General features: G+C 43.9%; 1 protein-coding gene across 2 annotated transcripts in view; it reads right to left on the reverse strand.

Annotated features, from left to right (window-relative positions):
• Positions 1–23,871, reverse strand: part of LOC132389253 (exportin-1-like) — a 134,438-nt gene that overhangs the window by 25,890 nt on the left and 84,677 nt on the right. For both annotated transcript variants that reach the window (XM_059961752.1, XM_059961757.1), the window contains exons 7-16: positions 20,891–21,072; positions 19,585–19,633; positions 17,300–17,419; positions 14,429–14,557; positions 12,446–12,604; positions 10,335–10,529; positions 6,140–6,278; positions 5,612–5,793; positions 3,563–3,719; positions 2,461–2,624 (exon numbers count right to left, since the gene is read on the reverse strand). In XM_059961752.1, the coding sequence (XP_059817735.1) occupies positions 2,461–2,624; positions 3,563–3,719; positions 5,612–5,793; positions 6,140–6,278; positions 10,335–10,529; positions 12,446–12,604; positions 14,429–14,557; positions 17,300–17,419; positions 19,585–19,633; positions 20,891–21,072 (1,476 nt within the window). The remainder of the gene's footprint in view (positions 1–2,460; positions 2,625–3,562; positions 3,720–5,611; positions 5,794–6,139; positions 6,279–10,334; positions 10,530–12,445; positions 12,605–14,428; positions 14,558–17,299; positions 17,420–19,584; positions 19,634–20,890; positions 21,073–23,871) is intronic.

Raw genomic sequence — 23,871 nt, forward strand, 5'->3', positions numbered from 1 at the left:
GATGCTGAAACAAGCTCCATATTACAGAAACATGAGCAATTCTGCAGATGCTGGAAATCTTGAGCAACACACACACACACACACACACACACACACAGAATACTGGAGGAACTTGGCAGGTCAGGCAGCATCTATAGAGGGGAACAAACAGTCAATGCTTCGGGAACCTGCATCAGGATGAAAACGGAAGGGTAGGGCTACCTCCTCCACCTGGTTTCCCACTCTCGTCCCGCTTCTTCCATGGTCCACTGTCCTCTCCTGTCCGAATTCTTCTTCTGCAGCCCTTTATCTCTTTCACCTATCTTCACCCAGTTTCATCTCCTTTCAGTCACCCACCCACCTTCCCCTTGAGCTGGTTACACCCATCATCTCCTACCCCTCCCGACCACCCCAACTTTGGCAGCTTGGTTGTACGATGCTGTTAATGCTGCCCTGTTCCTTCCGAGTAATCCATGGTCTTGAATCAGTTAAAAATAAGTGAAACTGTATGGATTACCACCTTTTAACTAGCGACAACACAGTCCAGACCAGAGGTTTCCAACCCTTTTTATGTCATGGAGCCCTACCATCCCCAGATTGGGAACCCCTGGACATCAACTGCTGGAGGAAGGCTGCATCTGGAGGGAAGTGGACCTTTGATGCAAGTTGAGACTATTTTTTGGGATACAGCATAGCAAGATGCCCTTCTAGCCCAATGAGTCTACACTGCCCAATTAGACCCCTGTCACCAATTCACCCAGCGAACTGAACATATTTGGGTTGGGGGAGGAAACCCATGCAGTCACAAGGAGAACGTATAAACTCCTTACAGACTGCAGCGGGGTTGCTGGCAACGTGAAGTGTTACGCTAAGCGCATTTCCACTGTGCCGCCCCCACAGTATCATCTGGACTAGCTCTTGCCTCACCTCTTCCTCTCAACTCCTGGCCATCTCCTCTCCAGTTTTCCAGTCCAGACGGAAGGTCGACTGCCCATTTCCCTGCACAGGGGCTGCCTGAGCCTTTACTTTACTTATTTACTTTATTATTTATGCATTTATTTGCACTAATTATTACTTTATGCGTTGAATGTGAGTTATACGCCCTGCATTGTGCACGCTGGTCTGGAGGAACGTTGTTTAGTTTGGCCATATACATGTGTACAGTTGAAAGACAATAAACTGGAACTTTCTGCTCAGGATTCCGGACTCTGCAGTATCCCGTGTCGGCATGAACAGGATATTGTACTGGTGGGAGGCTGTGAGAGGAAACTTGGGCCAGGGTTTCAGAGCTGCAGGCATCTTCCATTATCTCGCTGACAGCATTTTAAAATGATCAGAACATAATGCTATCAATTGCCATACTCACCTCACAGCACACACACTCAGTGGCCACTTACTAGGTCCACCTGCTCGGTAATGCAACTATCTAATCAGCCAACCATGTGGCAGGAACTCAATGCACAAAAGTATGCAGATGCGGTCAAGAGGTTCAGTTGTCGTTCAGACCAAACATCAGAATGGGGAAGAAATGTGATCCAAGTGACTTTGACCATGGAACGACTGTTGGTGCCCAGGCAGGGTGGCTTGAGTTCCCGGGATCTTTACACACAAATCTCCAGAATTTAAAGAGAACGGTGCAAAAATACAAAATAAAAATCCAGTGAGTGGCAGTTCTGTTGGTGAAAATGTCTTATTAATGACAGAGGTCAGAGGAGAATGGCCAGACTGGTTCAAGCCGACAGGGAAAGGGACTGCAATTCAAACGACGACATGTTACAACACACACAAAGTACTGGTGGAACGCAGCAGGCCAGGCAACATCTATAGGAAGAAGTACAGTCAGCGTTTCGGGCCAAGATCCTTCATCAGGACTAAATGAAAGAGTTAGTAAGAGATTTGAAAGTAGGAGGGGAAGGGGGAAATGCAAAATGATAGAAGAAGACTGGAGGGGGTGGGGGGTGAAGCTAAGAGCTGGAAAGGTGATTGGCAAAAGGGATACTGAGCTGGAGAAGGGAAAGGATCATGGGACAGGAGGCCGCGGGAGAAAGAAAGGGGGAGGGGAACACCAGAGGGAGATGGAGAACAGGCAAGGAGTGATTGTGAGAGGGGCAGAGAGAGACAGACAAAAAGGGAGAGGGAAACATATTACAACAGTGGTGTGAAAAAGAGCATCCCTGAATGGACAACACGTCGAACCATGAAGTGGATGGGCTACAGCAGCAGAACATCACGCCGGGTTCCACTCCCGTACCTAGCAAAACGGCCACTGTGTACAGTTGCAAAAGCTGTTGGGCAAGTAATTTTAATGGCTCAGTATAAAAGAACAGCAGAAGTAGACCACCTTACCCCCATATCTGCTCCACCTTTCCCTAGATAATAGCTGAGCATTCACGTAACACTCTCCTGCACTGAACCCATATCCCCTGATTTTATCATCATGTAAAAAGCACCGGAGATTGCACTATCTCCTTAAGAGCTGACCTGATGGGGCTGCAGATCACATATGATGGTGTTGATGTTGGTCAAGATCTCATCGATGAAAGGCATCACCTCTCCCACCTGCACCTGTACAAAATGACGCCGACATTTCTGCGCAATCTTGATGAACGTGTCGCAAGCCATATCCTGCACTCCATCGTGTGTCTCTGTGTATCAACAAAAACACGGGGCTTGGAAAGTCTTTGATTGTAAAATGAAAACCTGGCTTCAAATCAAATCAAATTCTTCATCTATTTTTGGGTGTTTTTTTCTTTAAAAAAAAGACAAACACTATTTCCAAAGATGGTCAGATGGCCTAGTTGTCAATATTTCACACCAATGCATTTCTGTGAAATTGTGCACACGGGGTTGGTTCATCCTTCTGATGCTTGTTAAATTTGTCCAACAAGTTACAGCCAAAAATACCCATTCCAAAAAAAGCCTGTAAATTTAGGATCAAGTCTTCTCACAGAAAGCTGTGCTAAAGGCAGTAGATACATCTGTGAAAAAGAAACATTTTCAATACAAACTTCAAAATACACTGGTAGAGTAAATCTTCCCAAAAGTTACCTACTTGTTGGCAATAAGACATAAGACACCATAAGACATATGAAGAGTATTGGGGCCCGTATTCACTGGAATTAAGAATGAAGGGTAATCTCACTGAAACCTATTGAATGGTGAAAGACCTCGATAGAGTGGACGTGGATAAGATGTTTCCTATGGTGGGAGAGTCTAGGACCAGAAAAAACAGCCTCAGAATAGAGGGGTGTCCTTTTAGAACAGAGATGAGGAGGAATTTCTTTAGCCAGAGTGGTGAATCTCTGGAAGTTGTTCCCAAAGGCAGCTATGGAAGCCTAGTCTTTATGTATATTTAAGGCAGAGGTCGACAGGTTCTTGATTGGTCAGGGCATGAATGGATACAGGGAGAAGGCAGGAGATTGGGGCCACGAGGGAAATGGATCAGCCCTGATGAAATGGCAGAACAGACTTGATAGGCCAAATGACCTCATTCCGCTTCTATAGCTTATGGTCTTATAAGACATAGGGTCGAGGTACAGGCTGCCCGCTCGACACTGAGTACAAGCCAGTAGCACACACTCACCGTGCATAAACTCGAAGAGCTTGTTCACCACGGTCTTCAGGAACTTCCAGTGAGCTCGAAGGAACCGGGGGTACTGCCCCACCACGTACATTATATTAGAGGCAATGATGGCTTTGTTATCTTTCCCACGTTTTTGTTCACAGAGACCCAGCAAGTCCTTCAAAGCAAAGAGATACAACAGTAAATATCTTATTCTTTTGTTTACTCATCACACACGGGGCCAATGGCTAATTGACTTTATTACTTACATTCTTCATATACACGAGTAAGATCTTTACATTACATCTCCGTTCAAATATGCAATTATAGTAATTTATAATAAATAGTACATACAACAGGATAGTCAGTACAAGACAGTTGTATCAGCATGAGTTAATCAGTCTGATGGCCCGGTGGAAGATGCTGTCCTGGAGCCTGTTGGTCCTGGCTTTTATGCTGCAGTACTGTTTCCGGATGGCAGCAGCTGGAACAGTTTGGGGTTGGGGCTCTTTTTATGCACCTATCTTTGTAAATGCCCTGAATAGTGAGAAAGGTGGGAATTCAGAGATTGGGGAATCTCTGGAATTTGTTGCCACAAACGGCTACGGAAGCTTAGTCTTCCATAATCATTCTGGATTCCCCACACTCAGTGGAGTTAAAAGTCAGACTGCTGCTGATGTGAAGCCAAAGACGGCACCAGGATGTCATATTCCCCTTCCCCAATGTCATGAAGTGAACCAGACGGCTATTTATGATCATCAGCACCGTTGATAATGGATTTAATGTGGTAGTGCAGAAGCTAGTGTAATGCTTTACAGCATCTTCAACGATTAGGTTTCAATTCCAGCTGCTGTCTGTAACGGGAGCTTGTACATTCTCCCTGTGACCTTGATGGCTTCCTCCCGCATTCCAAAGACGTACAGATTAGGGTTAATGAGTCGTGGGCTACGTTGGTGCCAGAACCATGGTGATACACGTAGGCTTCCCCCAGCACAATCCTCAGGCTGTGTTGGTCATTGACACTAAATGATACATTGCACTGTATGTTTTAGTGTACATGTGACATATAAAGCTAACCTTTTTAATCTTTAATTAATGAGTGTGTGTCCCCATTACTAAGCTGAGAAACAAGCTTCTGTTTCTGCATCACTGGCCCAGTAAATTTACGTAGTTAATAGATCACTTAAAAAAAGGCAAATTGTAAATAAAGCTGGGATGGGAACGTTATAGATGCTTGCATTAAAAGCTCATCCCTAATTGACCATAAGAGGGCAGTGGTGAGCCAACTTCTCCAAGTGCTGCAGACTTTATGATGGACATGGTCTTGCTTGTTTGGTTGGGACTTCTGGAAATTTGATCCACTGATGATGAAGAATGCCAGTGTGCCTCCTGTTAAGATAACAACTCTGGGCTTCAGATATAATTGCTGCCTCTATTATTCCACATGGCACAGGTGCTGAGAGGAGAGGAGAGGAGGGATGGTGTGTAGAACACACAGCCGGGGTGATGGTAGAGGCAGATACCTCAGCGACATGAAAGACTCACAGGCACATGGACGAGAGAAGAATGCAGGGCTACGTGGGCGAGGAGGAAAGGATTAGATTGATCTTGGAGTAAATTAGAAGGTGGACACAACATTATGGGCCGTAGGGGCTGTACTGTGCAGTACTGTTCTACGTTCAATGGCAAAAATCATGGATTTGAAAAATGTTAGAAGGCTGCAAAAGACAACATACATTACACCCTCAAACCGCATTCTCTCTGATACTACCAATTCAGGAGCAGCCATACAATTCACCACCTATTTTACTCTTTTTTTTAGATATACATAATACATATCAATTTTATATAGCATATGTACTATATAGTATTTTATATATAGTACAATCTTGATGTACTGCACTGCTGTTGCAAAACAACAAATTTCCTGTATTCCCAAATCCTAACATGATGCACGTTAATGATAATTCACCCGATTCGCAAATACAGCCATTCCAAAGTCAGATTTGGGGTTGAAACCATCATATCAGAGGGATCGACGAGGCTCCCAGTTGACCAGCACTGACTGACCTTGATGACGGTGACGAGGAAACGTTTCTCATCCTCTTCGTGCATTGCGCCACTAATGGAGCCGATGGCCCAGCACAGCGTGTTGAGGTTCTTCCACGACCACTCCGTACCGTTCACTTGGTTGTGCAGCTTTTCTGTCATAATGCATTCAGTGTCCGCGTAGTCTAAATGCGTGAGGTACACTGAAAGAGAAGCACACAGCTCGGCATGAACTCCATCTCTTCCTATTCACTCCCACAAACGTGCTCCATAGGCAGACCAACTCAATGATTTGCCAATGCACCAATCACTGATGACGATCCACTGACATTTACAATAAGCCCATTATTTCCCAATACTAGGGCAAGAATGCTGGCCACGTGCACCTAATGTTGCTCACTGAGTGCATGTTCTCCCAAATTTCCCAAAAGAGTCGATTCCAGTCCCCCACAGACAAGCTGAACTTATTCAACAGTGCACAGTTAATAGAAAGAGGAGAATCGTAAAACTTGTATATGAGCTGCTAAAACCAGAGGAGGCTGAACGTACCCAGCGTCTCCCTCATGGTCTTGTACAAGTTGATGGAGTCTGTGTCTTTCATGAATTCCCGAACTACCTCTCCCTGTTCATTCTCCACCACAAGCACCTCTTCTGGCTTTGCCATCCGGCTGATCATTATAAGCCTCACCTGAAACCGAGAAAACAAAACAATTGTCATGCAGCATCCGGATTTAATTTGTTCTTAAAGCTGGTACGGAGACTGCAATGTGGACAGGAGGAAGGCTTTGCAGTGGGTGGTCAAAACTGCCCATCACATCACCAATCTACCTGCCATCAAAGACATAGGGTGCTGTGCAGAAGTTTTAGGCACATACAGACAACTAAGACTTTTGCACAGTATTGTATTTGTCAAAGTGGAGCGGAGAGTGGGTTTGTAAGCCCAGCGAGAGTAGACAATTTTGGGAATGGCAAGGGTGGAGCGTCACAGGAGAGGTGTGGGATAGGTGGCAGAGATGCAGTGCCAGGGAGGGAGGTAGGGTGTGGAGTGGGTGCAGTCACAACCGGCCTGGGGACACCAGGCAAGGTCATTTGATTCTAAACGACTGGTTTATTACAGAATGTCTCTCTGGTGCTTTCCTCTCCCTTCCCTTTTTCCCAACCATGATTCCCCTCTCCGTGTCCCCTTCCCACAATAGAGACCCATGGCAGAATCAAGTACATCATTACTCATGTATGTCATGAAATTTGGTTTTTCTTTTAATGGCAGCAGTACAAAGCAATACATGAAATCACTACAAAACTCTAGGGCACCCAAGCTATATATATGTGCCCAAGACTTCTGCATAGTAGTGTATATAGAAAAAGGTGCCAGAACAGAGCCAGTAACATCTTGAAGGATCCCACTCACCTTGCTCAAGGACCATTTACCCCTCTCCCATCAGGGAGGCGGCTACGTAGCACCCTCGCCAGGACCACTGGACTCAAAAACAGTTACTTTCCCCCAGCAGTAAGGCTGATCCACACCTCCAGCCACTACAGCCCCCACCACCACTTCTTTATCATTTCCTGTCAGTCACCTTATGTACAGACACATCTGTGCCTAGCGTCACTTTATGGGCGTTTAATCAATCTAGCAATCTAGTCTGATAAACTGTCTGATGTAACACACACAAAATGCTGGAGGAACTCAGCAGCATCTATGGAAAAATGTACAGTCGACACTTTGGGCCGAGACCCTTCCTCAGGACCGTTGCGTTCTGCTGATTTCCAGCACCTACAGATTTTCTCTTGTTTGTAACTATCTTATGCATTTATATTTATTCTGGTTATTATTGTTGTGTTCTGTACTTCTTCGGATGCAGAGACACTATGATTTTGTTCTTTGCACTTGCGTACTGGGAATGGCATTAAACTATCTTGACTCACAGGACTAAGTGAAAGCTAGCTGATGGGTGAACTCAGCAGGTCAGGCAGCACCTGTGGAGGCAGAGGAGAGGGGTGGTCAATGTTTCAGGTCGGGCCCCTACATCAGGACCCGTAAGCTCGTTCCACACTCACATCACCCTCTGAGTGAAGCTGTTCCCCCTCAGACTCCCCTTAAAAATTCCATCTTTCATTCACCCGTAACCTGTGACCTCTAGTTCTAATCTCACCCAACCTCAGTGGAAAACGTCTGCTTGAGTAACTGAGGTACTGGTTCAGGGAGCAAGGTTTCAGATTCTACGATCATTGGAACCTCTTCTGGGGCAGGGGTGACCTGTACAAGAAGGATGGGTTTCATCTAAACTGGAGGGGAACTGGGAGGTTCACTTGGGCTACTTGGGAGGGTTTAAACTAGTTTGGCAAGGGGATGGGAACCAAAGCATCAAATCAGAAAGTAGAGGGATGGGGACGAAGGTAGGTGGCAGGGCCAGTAAAAACAGGCAGCAGCAGAGAATTAGATAGGATAGCATGTATAATTGGAAGTATGTGTATTTTAATGCTAGGAGTAATTTGGGTAAAGGTGATGAACTTCCATCATGGATCAATTTTAGTATCAGAGAACGGATACAGTACACGGAATGATGATGTGGTGGCCATTACTGAGACTTGTCTGAGACAGGAACTGGCATGGGTGCTTCGCGTTTGAGAAAAGATATATTCCAGTAAGAAAGAATTGCAAGGATGGCAAAGTAAGAGAACGTTTGATGTTGAGAGAGATGGGGAGTTTGGTCAAGATAAAAAAAAAAGTATGTAAAAGCTTCGGAAGCTAGAATCAAACAGAGCCCTTGACAATCGTCTAGAAGCCGGAAAAGAACTCAATCGGGGAATTAAGAAAGCCAAGTGGAGACAGGCGAGTAGATTTTTTAAAGAGAATCTAATGCATTCTATACATACACCAAGAGGAAGAGGATAGTTAGGGAGAGGGTAGGGCCATCTTCTTGGATGTGAAGGGTGTGGGTGAGGTACCTAATGCCAACTTTACATCAGTAATTATCCAGGAGATGGATGTGGAGGAGAGCGAGATCAGTGCTGAGAATATTGATATGCCAGGGCATTTCAAGATCAAAGGAGGAGGTAATGTTGAGTCTCTTTGTATGAAGGCATCTGAACGAATAAAGCCAGATGATTCAACACTGTTGCTGGGACAGGTCACCTAGATACATCTACTGGCCCGAGACCAAAAGTAGACAAAGCAAGTTCTAAGGGCAAAGGTCACTTCCATCACCACATCCAAACCAGCTTACATTCTGACCAAAGTCGTGTCAAATGACAGTGTCCGGGACAGAACAACTGCGTGATATCATTAAATGCTATGAGCAGAGGTTCACCCAAAAATGAGTTGCGTCTTTAGCGAGAGATCAGACAGTTGTTTTCCCTGAAGGCTGAGGGAAGATCTGATAAGAGATTTATAAGATTATGAAAGGCATAGATAGAGCAGACAGAATCTTTCTCCCAGGCTGAAATGTCTAATACCAGAGGGCATGCATTTACAGAGAGAGGGAAAGTTTCAAAGGAGATGTGTGGGGCAAGTTTTATTAACAGAGACTGGTGGGGGTGCATGGTATGTGTTGCCTGGGGTGGTGATCGAGGCAGCTACATTAGGGACTTTTAAGAGACATTTAGATGGGCACATGGATCTGAGAAACATGGAGGGATATGGACATTGTGAAGGCAGAAGGGATTAGTTTAGCCATTTGACTACTAATTTAATTGGTTCAGTTCAATATCCTGGGCAGTACTGTTTTTGTTCTATGTTCTTCCTCAGGGAAACTCAGAGAAATTTTACACCAGCTCATTCTCACTGGCAGGGACTCAGGAGCTATGGAATTATGTGAATATAACAGATATGGGACGGCTCAGTCACACAGTGGTCAGCCCAACCACAAATGGCTTGAGTGGCTTGTCATATGAAGGGTGTTTGATGGCTCTGGGCCCTCACTGGAATTTAGACGAATGAAGGGTGACCTAATTGAAACCTATCAAACCGTGAAAGGCCTTAATAGAGTGGATGTGGAGGATGTTTCTTGTGGTGGGAGAGTCTAGGGCCAGCAGCATCTTGCAAAAGAGTTTTAAAAAAAATGACGTTATGGGCCGAAACCCTTTGGCAGGACATTCTTTTCCTAGATGCAGCCTGGCCTGCTGAGTTCCTCCAATATTTTGTGCCTGTTGCTCGCATTTCCAGCATCTGCAGATTTTCTTTTGTTTTGTGATCAGAAATAGAGGGACTTCCTTTTAGAATGGAGATGAGAAAGAATTTCTTTAGCCAGAGGGTGGTGAGTCTGTGGAATTCTTTGTAGCAGGCAGCTGTGGAGGCCAAATCTTCACGTACATTTAAGGCAGATATTGATAGATTCCTGTTTGGTCTTAGCGTAACTTACAGTAGTTGTTAACGTATTGTACTGTACTGCAATTGCAAAAAAAAAACATTTCATGACATACATCAGTGATAATAAAACTTGAAACTGAAATGGTCAAGGAACATACCTGGAATACACAAATAATATTGTTTGTTCACTGACAAGACGGGTGTTGCTGGAAAGGCCAGCTTTATTCACCCCGAAAACCCTCTGAGGAGATATTCAGCATTACCTGCAAACATTAGCACTGAAGGTGTCTGCACAGGGCGGTTACATGTAGAGAGAGAGAGACACACAGAGAGTTCTTCGGGAATGGCAGACATGGAGAACCCAAGGTGGAGCACAGTTCGCCTGATCTCTGAACTCCACTTTGCTTCACTTTCACAATCTTCATCGCCACTCACCTTCGATAGCACCGGGAGATAGATCTGCCTCCGGGGAGGGACATCACTGTGAGGACTCCCCAGGGCAGGGGAGGCACTAATGGAAAAGGGATTCTCCCGATAAAGCTCTCCCGCCAGGTGATTCCAGTACTCTAAACAAATCTTAAAGATCTCAATCTCCTCCACCTCCGATATCAGGATCATGTAGTGTAGACCCTACAGCAACAGACAACATTGAAAAGAGTGTTACAATTCAATTTGTCACTCAATGAAGATTCAGATTCATACATCACATGTACATTGAAACATGCAATGAAATCTGCCGTCTGTGTTCACAACCAACACAACCTAGAGACGTGCTGGGGGCACAGATTCACCACACATTCCAGCACCAACACAGCATGCCCACGATGCTCGACAGAACGACGCAGAACACAACAACAACAGAAGAACCAGCCCTGCTCCTCCCCTCCCATCCACCCACACCCAGAGACGGTGCTCCACGATACTGGGCACCATGGTAGCAAAGCTGTTAACACAACACTGTATCCCAGCGCCGTCTGTAAAGGGTTTGTACATTCTTCCAGCGACCATGCGGGTTTCCTCCAGCTGCTTCAGTTTCCTCCCACAGTCCAATGATGTACTGGTCACTGTAAACTGCCCTGTGATTAGGCTAGGGTTAAATCCATGGGTTGCTGGGCAGGGAAGGGCCTGTTGTACACAGTACCTCTAAATATTGCCTCACATAATCGGAGAAAGGCATTTATTTGTTCACATTCCCCACATACATCCTCCCTTCCACCAATCCACCCACTAACTCACCATTTTAACTTGCTGCACTGACAGGCATGAGGCAGTGTTATAGCACGGTGAATTTTTAATCACCGAGAAATCCATCACTACTACTGACAATTGACTTAACTGTTATTTGTGCTTTACTTACAAGTCCCTTATCAGCAACGACTTTAAATATTCCTCACTCCCATCATGAAGCACCCTCACCACCTGGTACATGTCATCTTCTCAAGAGAGACTGAGTATCCCTTATCCAAAATGTCTGGAGCCAGAAGTTGTTTCGGAGTTAAGTCAAGTCAAGTCAACTTTTATTGTCACTTCAACCAGCACTGCTGTTACAGTGCATAACAAAAATGAGACAACGTTTTTCAGGACCATGGTACTACATGAAACAGTATAAAAACTACACTGAACTATGTAAAAACAACACAGAAAAAACACTAGTCTACAGACCTACCCAGGACTGCATAAAGTGCACAAAACAGTGCAGGCCTTACAATAAATAATAAACAAGACAATAGGCACAGTAGAGGGCAGTAAGTTGTTGTCAGTCCAGGCTCTGGGTATTGAGGAGTCTGATAGCTCGGGGGAAGAAACTGTTACATAGTCTGGTTGTGAGAGCCCGAATGCTTTGGTGTCTTTTTGCCAGATGGCAGGAGGTAGAAGAGTTTGTATGAGGGGTGTGTGGGATCCTTCATAATGCTGTTTGCTTTGTGGATGCAGCGTGTGGTGTAAATGTTTGTAATGGTGGGAAGAGAGACCCCGATGATCTTCTCAGCTGACCTCACTATCCGCTGCAGGGTCTTGTGATCTGAGACAGTGCAATTTCCGAACCAGGCAGTGATGCTGCTGCTCAGGATGCTCTCAATACAACCCCTGTAGAATGTGGTGAGGATGGGGGGTGGGAGATGGACTTTCCTCAGAAAGTAGAGACACTGCTGGGCTTTCTTTGCTATGGAGCTGGTGTTGAGGGACCAGGTGAGATTCTCCGCCAGGCGAACACCAAGAAATTTGGTGCTCTTGACGATCTCTACCGAGAAGACGTCAATGTTCAGCGGAGAGTGGTCGCTCCGTGCCCTCCTGAGGTCAACAACCATCTCTTTTGTTCACATTCAGACAGGTTGTTGGCTCCGCACTAAGTATGGTCTCTTGGTTAATGCTCTGGGCTAACAGTATTGTAAAACTGCAATACCACCATTAGATACCAGAAGTGGAGGGAAGGAGGCAGTGAAACAGCTATAGTCCCAGGGAAGTCTCAGGGAGAATCACAAAGCAGATGGGACGAGAATGTAGGACAGCAACGTTACCACATAAGCAATCTTCCACGGCGAACTTACATCCAAGAGTGCTTCCCTGAGTTCCAGTGTCCTTTCTACCAAGGTGCCATGCTCCTTCAAGAAAGTGCACAAGAAGAGACTCAGATTCTGGATGAAATTCTGCTCATCGTCCTTCCCATTTGCATAAGCCAACCGTATGTTGGTATTGGCAGGTAGCATCTGAAACGAAACAAGGCCTGAAATTAGACGTGTACATCTCTAGGTAACACATTAGACCAGAGCCTAGTTGCTACCCACATCTCAAATCTGAGTCTTATATGAAAAGGGGAAAAAAAACAGAAACCAAATAAAAATAAAAAATTGCGTAGATGCTGTAAATCCAAACCAAAAGCTGAGCTCTGGAAGCACTTAGGTGGTATTGGGGGGATTGGGGGGGTGAGGGCAGGGTAGAATTCTGAGGAGAGAGAAGCTGAATACTGCCCAAGCTGCTGAATGTTTCCAACACTTTTGTTACTTAATTCTTATCAATTAATATCTTTGTTGGTTATATCCCACCAACTGATTATTAGCTACCAGAGGTGAGGTCCATGTAACCAATAACACAAGAAATTCTGCAGATGCTGGAAATCCAGAGCAACACAAACAAAATGCTGGAGGAACTCAGCAAGTCAGACAGCATCAATGGAAAAGAGTAAACAGTTGACATTTTGGGTCAAGACCCTCCTTCATGACTAGAAAAGAATAAAAAGGTTGGGGGAGGGGAAGGAGGCTAGCTAGAAGGTGAGAGGTGAAGCCAGGTGAGTAGGAAAGGTAAAGGGTTGGAGAATCAGATAGGAGAGGAGAGTGGACCGTAGGAGAAAGGGAAGGAGATTCAACTGTCCACATTTAGATAATGCATACAAAATCCTGGAGGAACTCAGCAGATTAGGCAACATTTATGGAAAGAGATAAACAGTCGATGATTCAGTCTGAGAAAATTCATCAGGAGTGTCCAGGGATCAATCCAGGGTGCCGATGAAGGGTCTCAGCCTGAAGCGTTGACTGTTTATCCCTCTTCATGGAGGTCGCCTGACCTACTGCGTTCCTCCAGCATTTTGCATGCTTACTGTAACTCTGAATTTCCAGCATCAGCAGACTCTCCTGTTTATCACTTGTCTATCCAAACTAAGGCACTGTCGTCTAAAGTAAGGATTGGCAAACTAGCAAAAACAGTATAATTTCCTCTGCAAAAATAACTCTCTCCCACCCTTCGGAGAATATCTGCGTTGTATTTCAGAACATGCTCTGCAATACAAAAGTTATTCTGCTTTGAATAGACGTTGAAAGAGGAAGAAGGGACCAGGTGAGAAGTCACAGACAGCCCCACATTGGGGTTTAAACACTGGAACTACCAGGTTCTTGGTGCCAAGAGACAAACCCCAATGTGGACTTGAGTGCTGTTATATCAAAGCATCAGTTCCTGGATCCTTTTATTGTATATTGCCCGGAAGGGGTCCCGTGCCAGAGTTTTACACACATATATACAGCTTGGGTCCCTGAGACTTTTGCACAGTACTGTATTTGTCAGCGTGGAGCGGAGAGCGAGTTTGTAAATCTGGCAGGAGCAAAGGATGTTGGGAATGATGAGGGTAGAGTGCTGTGGCAGAGAAAGAGTGCCAGGCAGAGAGTACCACAGGTGCAGGCACACCCAGCCCTGAGCCACCATGGAAGGTGATTTGATTCAAAGCAATTATTTTATTGATCCTTACAGAACATCTCTCTGGTGCTACCTGTTACCTCCCTTCCCCTTTTCCCAACCATGATTCCCCTCTCCCTGACCCCTTCCCACTCTCAGTCCACAACAGAGCCCCATTTTACCATCAGGTTTAATCATCACTCACAAATGTCACGAGATTTGTCTTTCTTCACTGCAGCAGTACAGTGCAATACATAAAATTACTCCAGTACTGTGCAAAAGTTCCTGGCACCTAGGCTATATAAATGTGCTTAAGACATTTACTCAGTACTGTACATAATTTTCATGTGGCCCCAGGTTCCATTTACCTGTTTGAGCTGAATGAGTGTTAATGTAAACAAAGAGACGAACTGTTCATCATATTGACTGACATTGACACCAGCAATCTCAGTCAAACACTTCAACGTTACGTTCCGAAACATGGGTACATTCAGAAACTAGGCAAAAAAGAAGAACAAAATTAAAATGGTGAAATACAAAATCAATTGTTTAAAATATTACAGAGGCATTCTTGTGTACAAATTTCAACAAATATAGTCCTGCTTTCAAGTCCAATTCCAATGGAGGTGCTGCCGGAACAAAAGGAGGACACAACTAAAATATGATGAACTCAAACTAGTAGTTGTCAATATTTATGTGAATATCAGAATTAATGGTGGAAACACAAATAAGTATAGCACAGTATGTATGCAACTTTAAGGAGTCTGAGCTCCATGCATCTCTATCTCCTATTATCTCCAAACTCCCACTCCTTTTCACAAGGAGCAGTGCTTTTAATCCTAACCTGCCATGATACACGTATATCAATATGCATATATATTTTAAGTCCAAATGAGCACATTTCATGGGAGAAAGTCCATGTCTCAATTATAAGAGAGATGACAAGGAATCTCTTTATCCAGAGGGTGGTGAATCGGTGGAATTCATTGCCACAGGTGGTAGGGAGCCAAGTCTTTGGGTACATTTAAAGCGGAGGTCGATAGGTTTTTGATCGGAAAGGGTATCAAAGGATACAGGGAGAATTCAGGAGAATGGAGTTGAGGAGGGATAGATAAACCATGATAGAATTGCGGAGCCAACTAGGTGAGCCTATAAGTTATGATCCCCAGAGAGAAGATTGGAAAGTACATCAGGACCATGGGGACAATTCTGCATGCTTGCCGATAACAAATAGCTCTACTTCAAAGTTCAAAAAAAATTCAAAGCTCAAAGTAAAGTTCAAAATACATCAACGTCACCATATACATTCAATCCTGGGATTCATTTTCTCACGGTCATACTCAATAAATCCAATAACCATAATAGAATCAATGAAAGACACCAACCAACAGGGCAGACAACCAGTGTGCAAAAGACAACAAACTGTGTAAATATAAAAGAAAATAATAATAATAAATAATCTATAAATATCGAGAACATGAGATGAGGAGTCCATTGGTTGTGGGAACAGTTCAGTTATAGGGCAAGTAAAGTTGAGTGAAGTTATCCCCACGATTTCAAGAGCCTGATGGTTGAGGGGTAATGACTGTTCCTGAACCTGGTAAAGAGTCCTGAGGCTCCTGTACCTTCCTGATGGCAACAATGAGAAGAGAGCATGAACTGGGTGGTGGGGATCCCAGATGATGGATGCTGCTTTCCCGCAACCACACTGCACGTAGATGAGTTCAATTGTGGGGAGGGCTTTCACCATGATGGACTGGGCCGTATCCACTACATTTTGTAGAATTTTCTGTTAAGGGCATTGATGTTTCCAAACCAGGCTTTGATGCAGCTAGTCAATATACTCTCCACTACACATGCACAGAAGTTTGCAAGTGTTTTAGATGTCATGCTGAATTTTCCCAAACTTCTACAACTGCAGACTTTACAGTCTCAGTATCATTGGATTCCCAACCCAACATCTAACAAGTCACAGCTCAAATCCTGAAAGACTAATACCTGCCCACCCAGCTTGGGAGTTTTCCCTTTTATGTCAACTAACAATTGTTGGCAATGTTAAATACATAATCCAGGCTGAAGTGCTGCATTGACAAAAACATCAGAAGAACACAAATCGACCATTCATCCCCTTTGCTGATTTAGATATTCAATCAGATCAAGGCTGAACTCCAGCTCCATTCTGATCCACATCCCATGACAAGTTTCCCAATAAAGGAAAATTTTACCTGCAGAATACACTCTTAGTTATACTGAATACAATGAATGCAAAAGGTAGACCATATGGATCATTCAAGAGCATTTTGGCTTAAAAGTATCATTAACTGGTTCACACAGATACAAGACTTTTGTCACTAAAATGGTGCAGTCAACTTCAGCTACGTACAAAGACAGTCCAGAAAGCCAATTCTGGTCTGTCACATCCATTCATGCCCTTCAAATTAAAGGAAGCCTTAGGTACAACGGCATGGTTGACCAGAGATCTCACTCACTCCTAACCATCGGAATGGACCTTGCCACCTAAACAAAGCCCAGTGGGATCCAACTGTGCAAACCAGAAGGGGTGGATACTCTGATAAAACATTCAGTTTTTAGTCATTACTTAAGAGATCACAGCACATAACGAAATTGTTATAATTATGGACAAGCAAATTACAAGCGCAGATTGGCTCAGGTTTCAATTTTGTATTTAAGCGGGTCTTCCCCTCAGAGACAGGACTCACACAGCAGGTACAAGGTAAATTCCATACAGTGAGATGGGCCACAATAAGGTCTAAACCAATCTGCCTCAACCACCACCTATGTCCCATTATTGGTGCAAAAACACCAAGCACCTGCAGATTTAGGATAATCAAGTAACAGTGGGCAAGAGCAAAATCATTTCCCAAACTTTCAGGACCATAACATGCAAATTGCTCACAGCTTGTGAAAAATTTATGGGTTAGATAGATATGGGCTAAACATCGGCAACTGGATGCATCATCTAATGCAATGTTTCAGTAAAGCAGAATGAAAGTGTGTGTTTGTGTGCGTGTGTGTGTGTGAATGAACAATCAAGAGGAAGAAACTGAAAGAATGGGGAAAAGTTTCCAAGAGAAAAATTCACACTTCATACAGCAGCCATGAATTTAAGAACTTCACACGTGGACGATACATAACTGCAAACAGACAACAGCTTAAACAAAAGACTTGATTTAAACAAGAACATTTGTGTCCTGTGACTGATGATCAAGGAATCTCACCTTGTACACTAAGCTGCTGATGAGTTTGGTTTCAAAGATGTAACCTAAAGGAATCCAGTTCAGAAATCGCAGCAAAGTCTCCAGTGTTGCGTGGACTAAAGGGGCATTCTGAGAGTTCTCCTGTAAATAGACAAATTAATATTGGATCTAACACCAGGTATTGCAAAGCAAACAGCTAGGAGGCTAAAGAAAGTTAGACTATGCATATCAATATTCATCCTACAGATGCACAGTAGAGAGCATCCTAACATGCTGCAACACTGCATGCGGTGGACAGGAAAGCTCGACAATGGGTAGCCAATGCATCACCAGCACCAGCCTACCCACCATCAAGGGCATGTATATAGAAAGGTGCCGGGAAAAAAACAGCAACATCATGAAGGATCCCATCTACCCTGCTTATGGACTTGGCTGACCTATTCTCATCAGGCTAGGTAACATCCACACCAGGACCACTTAATTCAAAAATAGTTATTTTCCCCAAGCAGTAAGGCTGATCAACATTTAAACCTACTAACCCACCCCCACCACTACTTTATCATTTTGTGACTGAGTCACCTTTATGTATAGACATACCTAGGCCTAGCGTCATTTTACTGACGTATAAAGTGTGTACAGACTGCCTTGAAATAGTATTTAGATCCCACAACTATTTTCACACATTACTGTCTCAGTTTCTAAATTTAAAATATATTGAAGTACGATTTTTTGATCTAATCTATAACATATTATGCATCATGTCAAATCAAAAGAAAAATTAAAAAATTAAAAAACCAAAACTGAGAGGCTGAAAGAGCATTCATCCACCCTATAATTATTATGCCAACTTTCCTCAGGAACAATACTGTGTATTACCTTACCAACTCACCCAATTTGTAAATGTAGGAAATTGGACAGTCACCTGTTTTCAATGAATTCATAAGAATAAATATTCCATGTCTGTGAGGTCCAACAGTACGGTAGATTTTCAACAGACCAAACCAAAATGAAGACAAAAGAGCATTCAAGGCAATACAGTTAAGCACAAATCTGGGGAAGGGTCTCAAAGACACTGAACAGACCTTGGAGCTCAGTGCAGTCCATCATGAAAAAGTACGAAATCACAGCGACACTGCCTAGGTCACGCCTCCCTTTTAAACTTAGTCACTGGAGAAGAATGGTGTTGTAGGACAGGCTACTGTGATACCAGCAGACACTCTGAGTGAGCTGCAGAAGTTAATGGTTGCAACTGGAGATGAAGTTCATGGCTCCACAATCTCCAAGACCTTGCTCAGAAACGGCACTTATGGAAGAGTGGCAAGGAAGAGGTCCTGGTTAAAAAAAAAGCATATCCTTGCCTGTGAAGTCTTTGCAAAGCATCACTTAGAAGATCCTGTAAAGATGTGGAGGAAGGTCTTGCGGTCGGATGTGACCTAAGTGGAACTTTTTGGCCTCAATGCTGTGATGGTACGTGATGCAAATCAGCCTGGTAACACTATCCCTACTGCAAAGTATGGCGGAGGTAGCATCCTGCTGTGGGGATGCTTTTCAGCAGCAGGTACTGGAAATCTGGTCCTGATTTAGGAAAATGAATGCTGCTAAGTACAGAGATCCTGGATTTTTAAAAACCTGCTGGTCTCTGCCAGAAAGCTTAAACTGGGGAGGATGTTTGTCTTTCAGCAGGACCGCAACACAAAGCACACTGCCAGAGCAACCATGGAGAGTCTTCAGATGATGTTCTTGAGTGCCCAGAGTCCTAACCTTAACCTAACTGAACATCTCTGGCAAGACCTCAAGATTGCGCTCCAGCTCTACTCCCAACTAACATGGCATAGCTTGATATATTATGCAAGGAGGAATGAGCTTCGTCATGCTATGCAAAGACTTACCCAAATAAAGGAGATTGTGATCCACAAATACATAGTTAAACTGATCAAAATCCCCGGTTGTAACACTCATTTGTGTGAACAAGGGGTTTGGGGTTGAATACCTTTACAAGGCATTTTAAGGCATATGCTAGCTTATGTATTTATATTTATTGTGTTTTTGTTTAATCACTGTGTTCTTTAACTTACTGTGTTATGTTATGCTACATCAGGTCCAGAGCAACAATTATTTTGTTCTCTTTTACACTTGTGTACTGGAAATGACATTAAAGAATTCTGAATCCTGAATTAAATACAAGACAACAGAATTCCCAAGTTTAAACAGCCAGAGGATGGTCAGCCTGCCCAGTATCAACAGTGAACACCAATTTTGATTTTGTTTTTAAAAAGCGGTTTAGGTTAGATGAAGTACTTACTCACCATTACAAACTGACAGAGCTGAAATATCTGAGAGAATTCATTGCACATACTGTGGAAAGAAAAAGAGGGAAAATAAAATCAAACACAATCTTATATGAGGAAGTAATTAGAATTAGTAGAACATTGCCGAGATATTTATTTTCATCCACAAATTCCTGCTACTATTGATACAAGACATTCCTGCCAGATTCACCTGACAACACTGCAGCATCTGGCAAATTTGGCCTCTGACACTCTCAGTACTGGCAAAATCCAGCTTAACTCCCCACTGGCAATACAGAGCCACAGATTATCAGGCTGGAGGCTTGGGTTTAAGGGGGGGGGGGGGGAGTTGGTGGTGAAAGAGGGAGAATATTATTAGCCCACAACTCCCACTGCTAGTCAAAGGGTGCTCTGATGCTCTGATCCAGCACATCTCTGACTGTGCTGGCTGTTAACGCAAATGACACATTTCACTGTATGTTTCGATCTGCACGGACGAACATTCATCTCCTGTGATGTCTGATGCTGACTCCAAGCACCTGATAGACGAGGCCCATCCCTGCTTAAACAGTGTGTCACAGATTCACTGCCGCTAATATTTCTTGTTAAATCGGTAAACACAACATTGGCAGAGATTTGGCCCGTCGCTTCCAAAGAAGTTTCCAATTAGACCCATGCCCAGTGTTTTTTTTGTGAAAACTGCACTTTTAAGTGTAAGTTCAACTCCCTCGTAGAAATTGACTTCTGAACCAGTTTTCTTTCTTTCCACCTCATTGCAGATGCCAGAGCAAGTTCTGCTACAGAATTAACATCAACCCTGATTGCCAGCCCTGCTGAGACAGGCAGCCAATATTCAATCCATCAACACAAGATGCTGGACATCCAGAGCAACACACACACAACGTTGGAGGGACTCAGCAAGTCAGGCAGCATCTATGGAGGGGAATAAACAGTTGACATTTCGGGCCGAGACCTTTCACCAGGACTCTGCCCTAAACGTCGACTGCTTATCCCCCTCTATAGATGCTGCCAGACCTGCTGAGTTCCTGTAGCATTTTGTGTTCACTATACAAGACTGAACAAGGTATACAACCAGGGGAAGAGCTTGGGCCTTCAGCTGAGAAGCAGAATGTACACCATTACAAATCTCCTACCACCAGCAGCTCACACCATCTCTCATATCAGCAAAGGTAGTAGAAATACCATCACTCGAGTCAAGTATGAGGGGTTATTCCATTGACGGGGAAATGTGTGACATTGTTTAACGTAGGGAGGTTGATACATGGACGAAAAGGAGACTTTTAGGGAATGTCAGTGCACCCACCTGTCTTTTAAATGCTTGGCCTTCACCTGCGTCATCTGCCCACTGGAGAAATCGAACACCTCCTCGCTAAGCAGCTTCAGAATGACCATGTTATTCTGACACAGAGACTCGCTGGTTCTACTGGCTCCTACTATATCACTTATAAACGTTGGCCAATTTTTGGGCCATTCATGTTTGAGGATCTGCAATTTGAAAGAGGAATGAAGTTAAAATATAAACCCAATGAAAATCCTTCATTCCAAGTTCAGTGCCATTCAGCCACCAAACAAAACAATGCTCCGAATCAAGGTGCACAACACAGTACATACAACTCTCACACAGAGTAACACTTCCACAAATAAATCAACAAATAATAAGATATGTTTCAGAAGACTGACATTTAGCATCAGGTGGACTTACAACACGTTAAAAAAGTAAACAGTATAACGCTATTGGCACTTTGTAAGTGATGAGACCTAGGTGGGTGGAAGGGAGTTCAATAGTCTTAAGGCTGGGCAGGGGGGCAGGGGGAGAAGCTGTTTCTCACCCTAACAGTTCTCATCCTAGTGCTATAGTACCTCCTGCCTGATGGTAGAGGGGTCAAAGGGATTGTGGGATGGAGGAGAGAAATCCTCAACAATGCTAAGGGCCCTGCGTACGTTGCACATATCTGAGAGGATTACTTCTAGTGTATACAAACCCCATTTGTTCCCTGGGAGAATCAAATCACATGCTGTCATATCACTTGCACCAACCGTTGTTAACTATTTTAACCTAGAACCACATATGTGGGAATAAAGGGGTGAAAATGGAGCTAATAAATTTCTCCTTCCATTTGAGACGATCCACACACAGGGTACAATACACAGTGCAGTTGGTAGAAACGATGTCTCACAGCTCCATCAGCCTGGCTTTATTCCTGACTTCTGGTGCTGTCGAGGTGGATTTTTCACATTCTCCCTGTAACTGCACAAGCTTCCTTCCACACCTTCAAAATGGGTGTGTTATATGTCAATTACCTGTCCACAGACTCTTGTGTGAAAATGAAGGACAGATGAGGAGGGGAGAAGGGAGAAGAGCATCTGTTGTTCTGGCAATGTTGGTAGGATTATCCTTTGTTATGCTATTCCTTTGATCGAGAAAAGCAATCAGGATAATCCTGGGAATTATGGACCTAAGAGTCTTATGTTAGTGGCAGGTAAGTGACCGGAGAGAATCTTAGACATGAGACTTACGAGCATTTGGAGAAGCATGGCTTTGTGAGAGGCAGGTTGATGAAGATAGAGCAGTGGATGTAGTGTATATAGATTTTAGATAAGGCATCTGACAAGGTCTTGTCTTGTCCATATTGGACCAACCGCCACCACTGGGCTACAAACGTACAGGAGCAGTGTGTGGTTAAGTGCCTTGCTCAAGGACACACACACTGCCTCTGCTGAGGCTTGAACTTACAACCTTCAGGTCGCTAGCCCAAAGCCTTAACCACTTGGCTGCGTGCCAACACTCAAGTTAGGCTCATTGAGAAAGTCGGGAGACATGGGATCCAGGGAAACCTGGCTCCACGGATTCAGAATTTGCTTGCCCACAGAAGGCAGAGGTTGAGAGGAGATGGAGTGTATTCTGCCTGGAGGTTAGTGACAACGTGGAGGCTTTGAAGAAGGGGTCGTGGAGATTTACCAGGAGGCAGCCTGGATTAGAGAGCACGTCTTATGAGAAAAAGGTTGAGTGAGCTAGGGTTTTTTCCTTTGGGAGGGAGGAGGATGAGAGGTGACTTGATAGAGATATACAAGATGATAAGAGGCATAGATAGAGTGGATAGCCAGAAACTTCTTACCAGAAGGGAAATGGCTAACACAAGAGGGCATAATTTTAAGGTGACTGGGGAGAAGTTTAGAAGCGGTGGTCAGAGGTGTAAGTGCATGGAACACACAGCCGAGGGTGGTGGCAGAGGCAGATGCATTTGGGAGATTTACGAGACATTTAGGTAGGCACAGGAATTATAGAAAAATGGAGGGCTACATACAAGGGAAGGGTTAGATTGATAGAGTAGATTAAAAGATTGGCACAACATCATGGGCCAAAGGATCTGTACTGTGTTGTTCTGTTTTTAACCTTGATGGAGCTCAGAGAAGCAACAAAGCACCTTGACTTTAACCAGTAATACAGTGGCTACTCTACTGGGCCACAGAACTGAAACCATGAGTTCAATCCCTATCACTACAGATGGGTCTTTAGTTTCTTCAATTTAGGATTTTAATTTTTTTTTTATGCCAACAGTGGTGCCCACAAGGTACTATCAAAATCTCAGAGACAAAGATTGTGAACGTGTCGGAAATCCTGAACAAAGCACACAAAATGCTGGAGGAACTCAGCAAGTCAGGCAAAATCTTTGGAGGGCGGAATAAATGGTCAACATTTCAGCCCAGAACCGTTCATCAGAACTGAAAATATATTTATTTCCCTCCATAGATACTACCCCAACTGCATTTTGTGTGTGTTGTCATAAATTCTGCTGTCCATAACCAGTCTGACCTATGTGACTACACAGCCATTATAATGTGGTAGGTTTTATCAGTCACTCATTGTGCGATCAAATGATTAAGTACAAGCATTGGCCTGATAGTGACCTCTCAGTTTGTGAATGAATAAACCAAAAAGGTTATCGTATCACTTCATTTGAGATACCAAATATCTAACTCAGAAAAGATGAGGGGTTTTTTTCCATAGAGACCAGAAGAATTATTTCTGCCGGAGGTGAATCCTGGTGGAGCTTGAGCAAGAAATGCTTAGACTGATAATCAGCTTGAATATAGACACCAACACAAGACTCTCTTCAGATGCCAGAAATGCACAGCAACACACACAAAATGCTGGAGGAACTCAGCACCTCACCCTGAAATATCGACTGCTTATTCCTCTCCATAGGTGCTGCCGGACCTGCTGAGTTCCTCCAGCATTTTGTGTGTCAGCTTGGCACAACATTAAAAGAAACAACTCTAATA

Source organism: Hypanus sabinus, chromosome 2, assembly GCF_030144855.1.
Source record: "Hypanus sabinus isolate sHypSab1 chromosome 2, sHypSab1.hap1, whole genome shotgun sequence".
Classification (NCBI taxonomy): domain Eukaryota; kingdom Metazoa; phylum Chordata; class Chondrichthyes; order Myliobatiformes; family Dasyatidae; genus Hypanus; species Hypanus sabinus.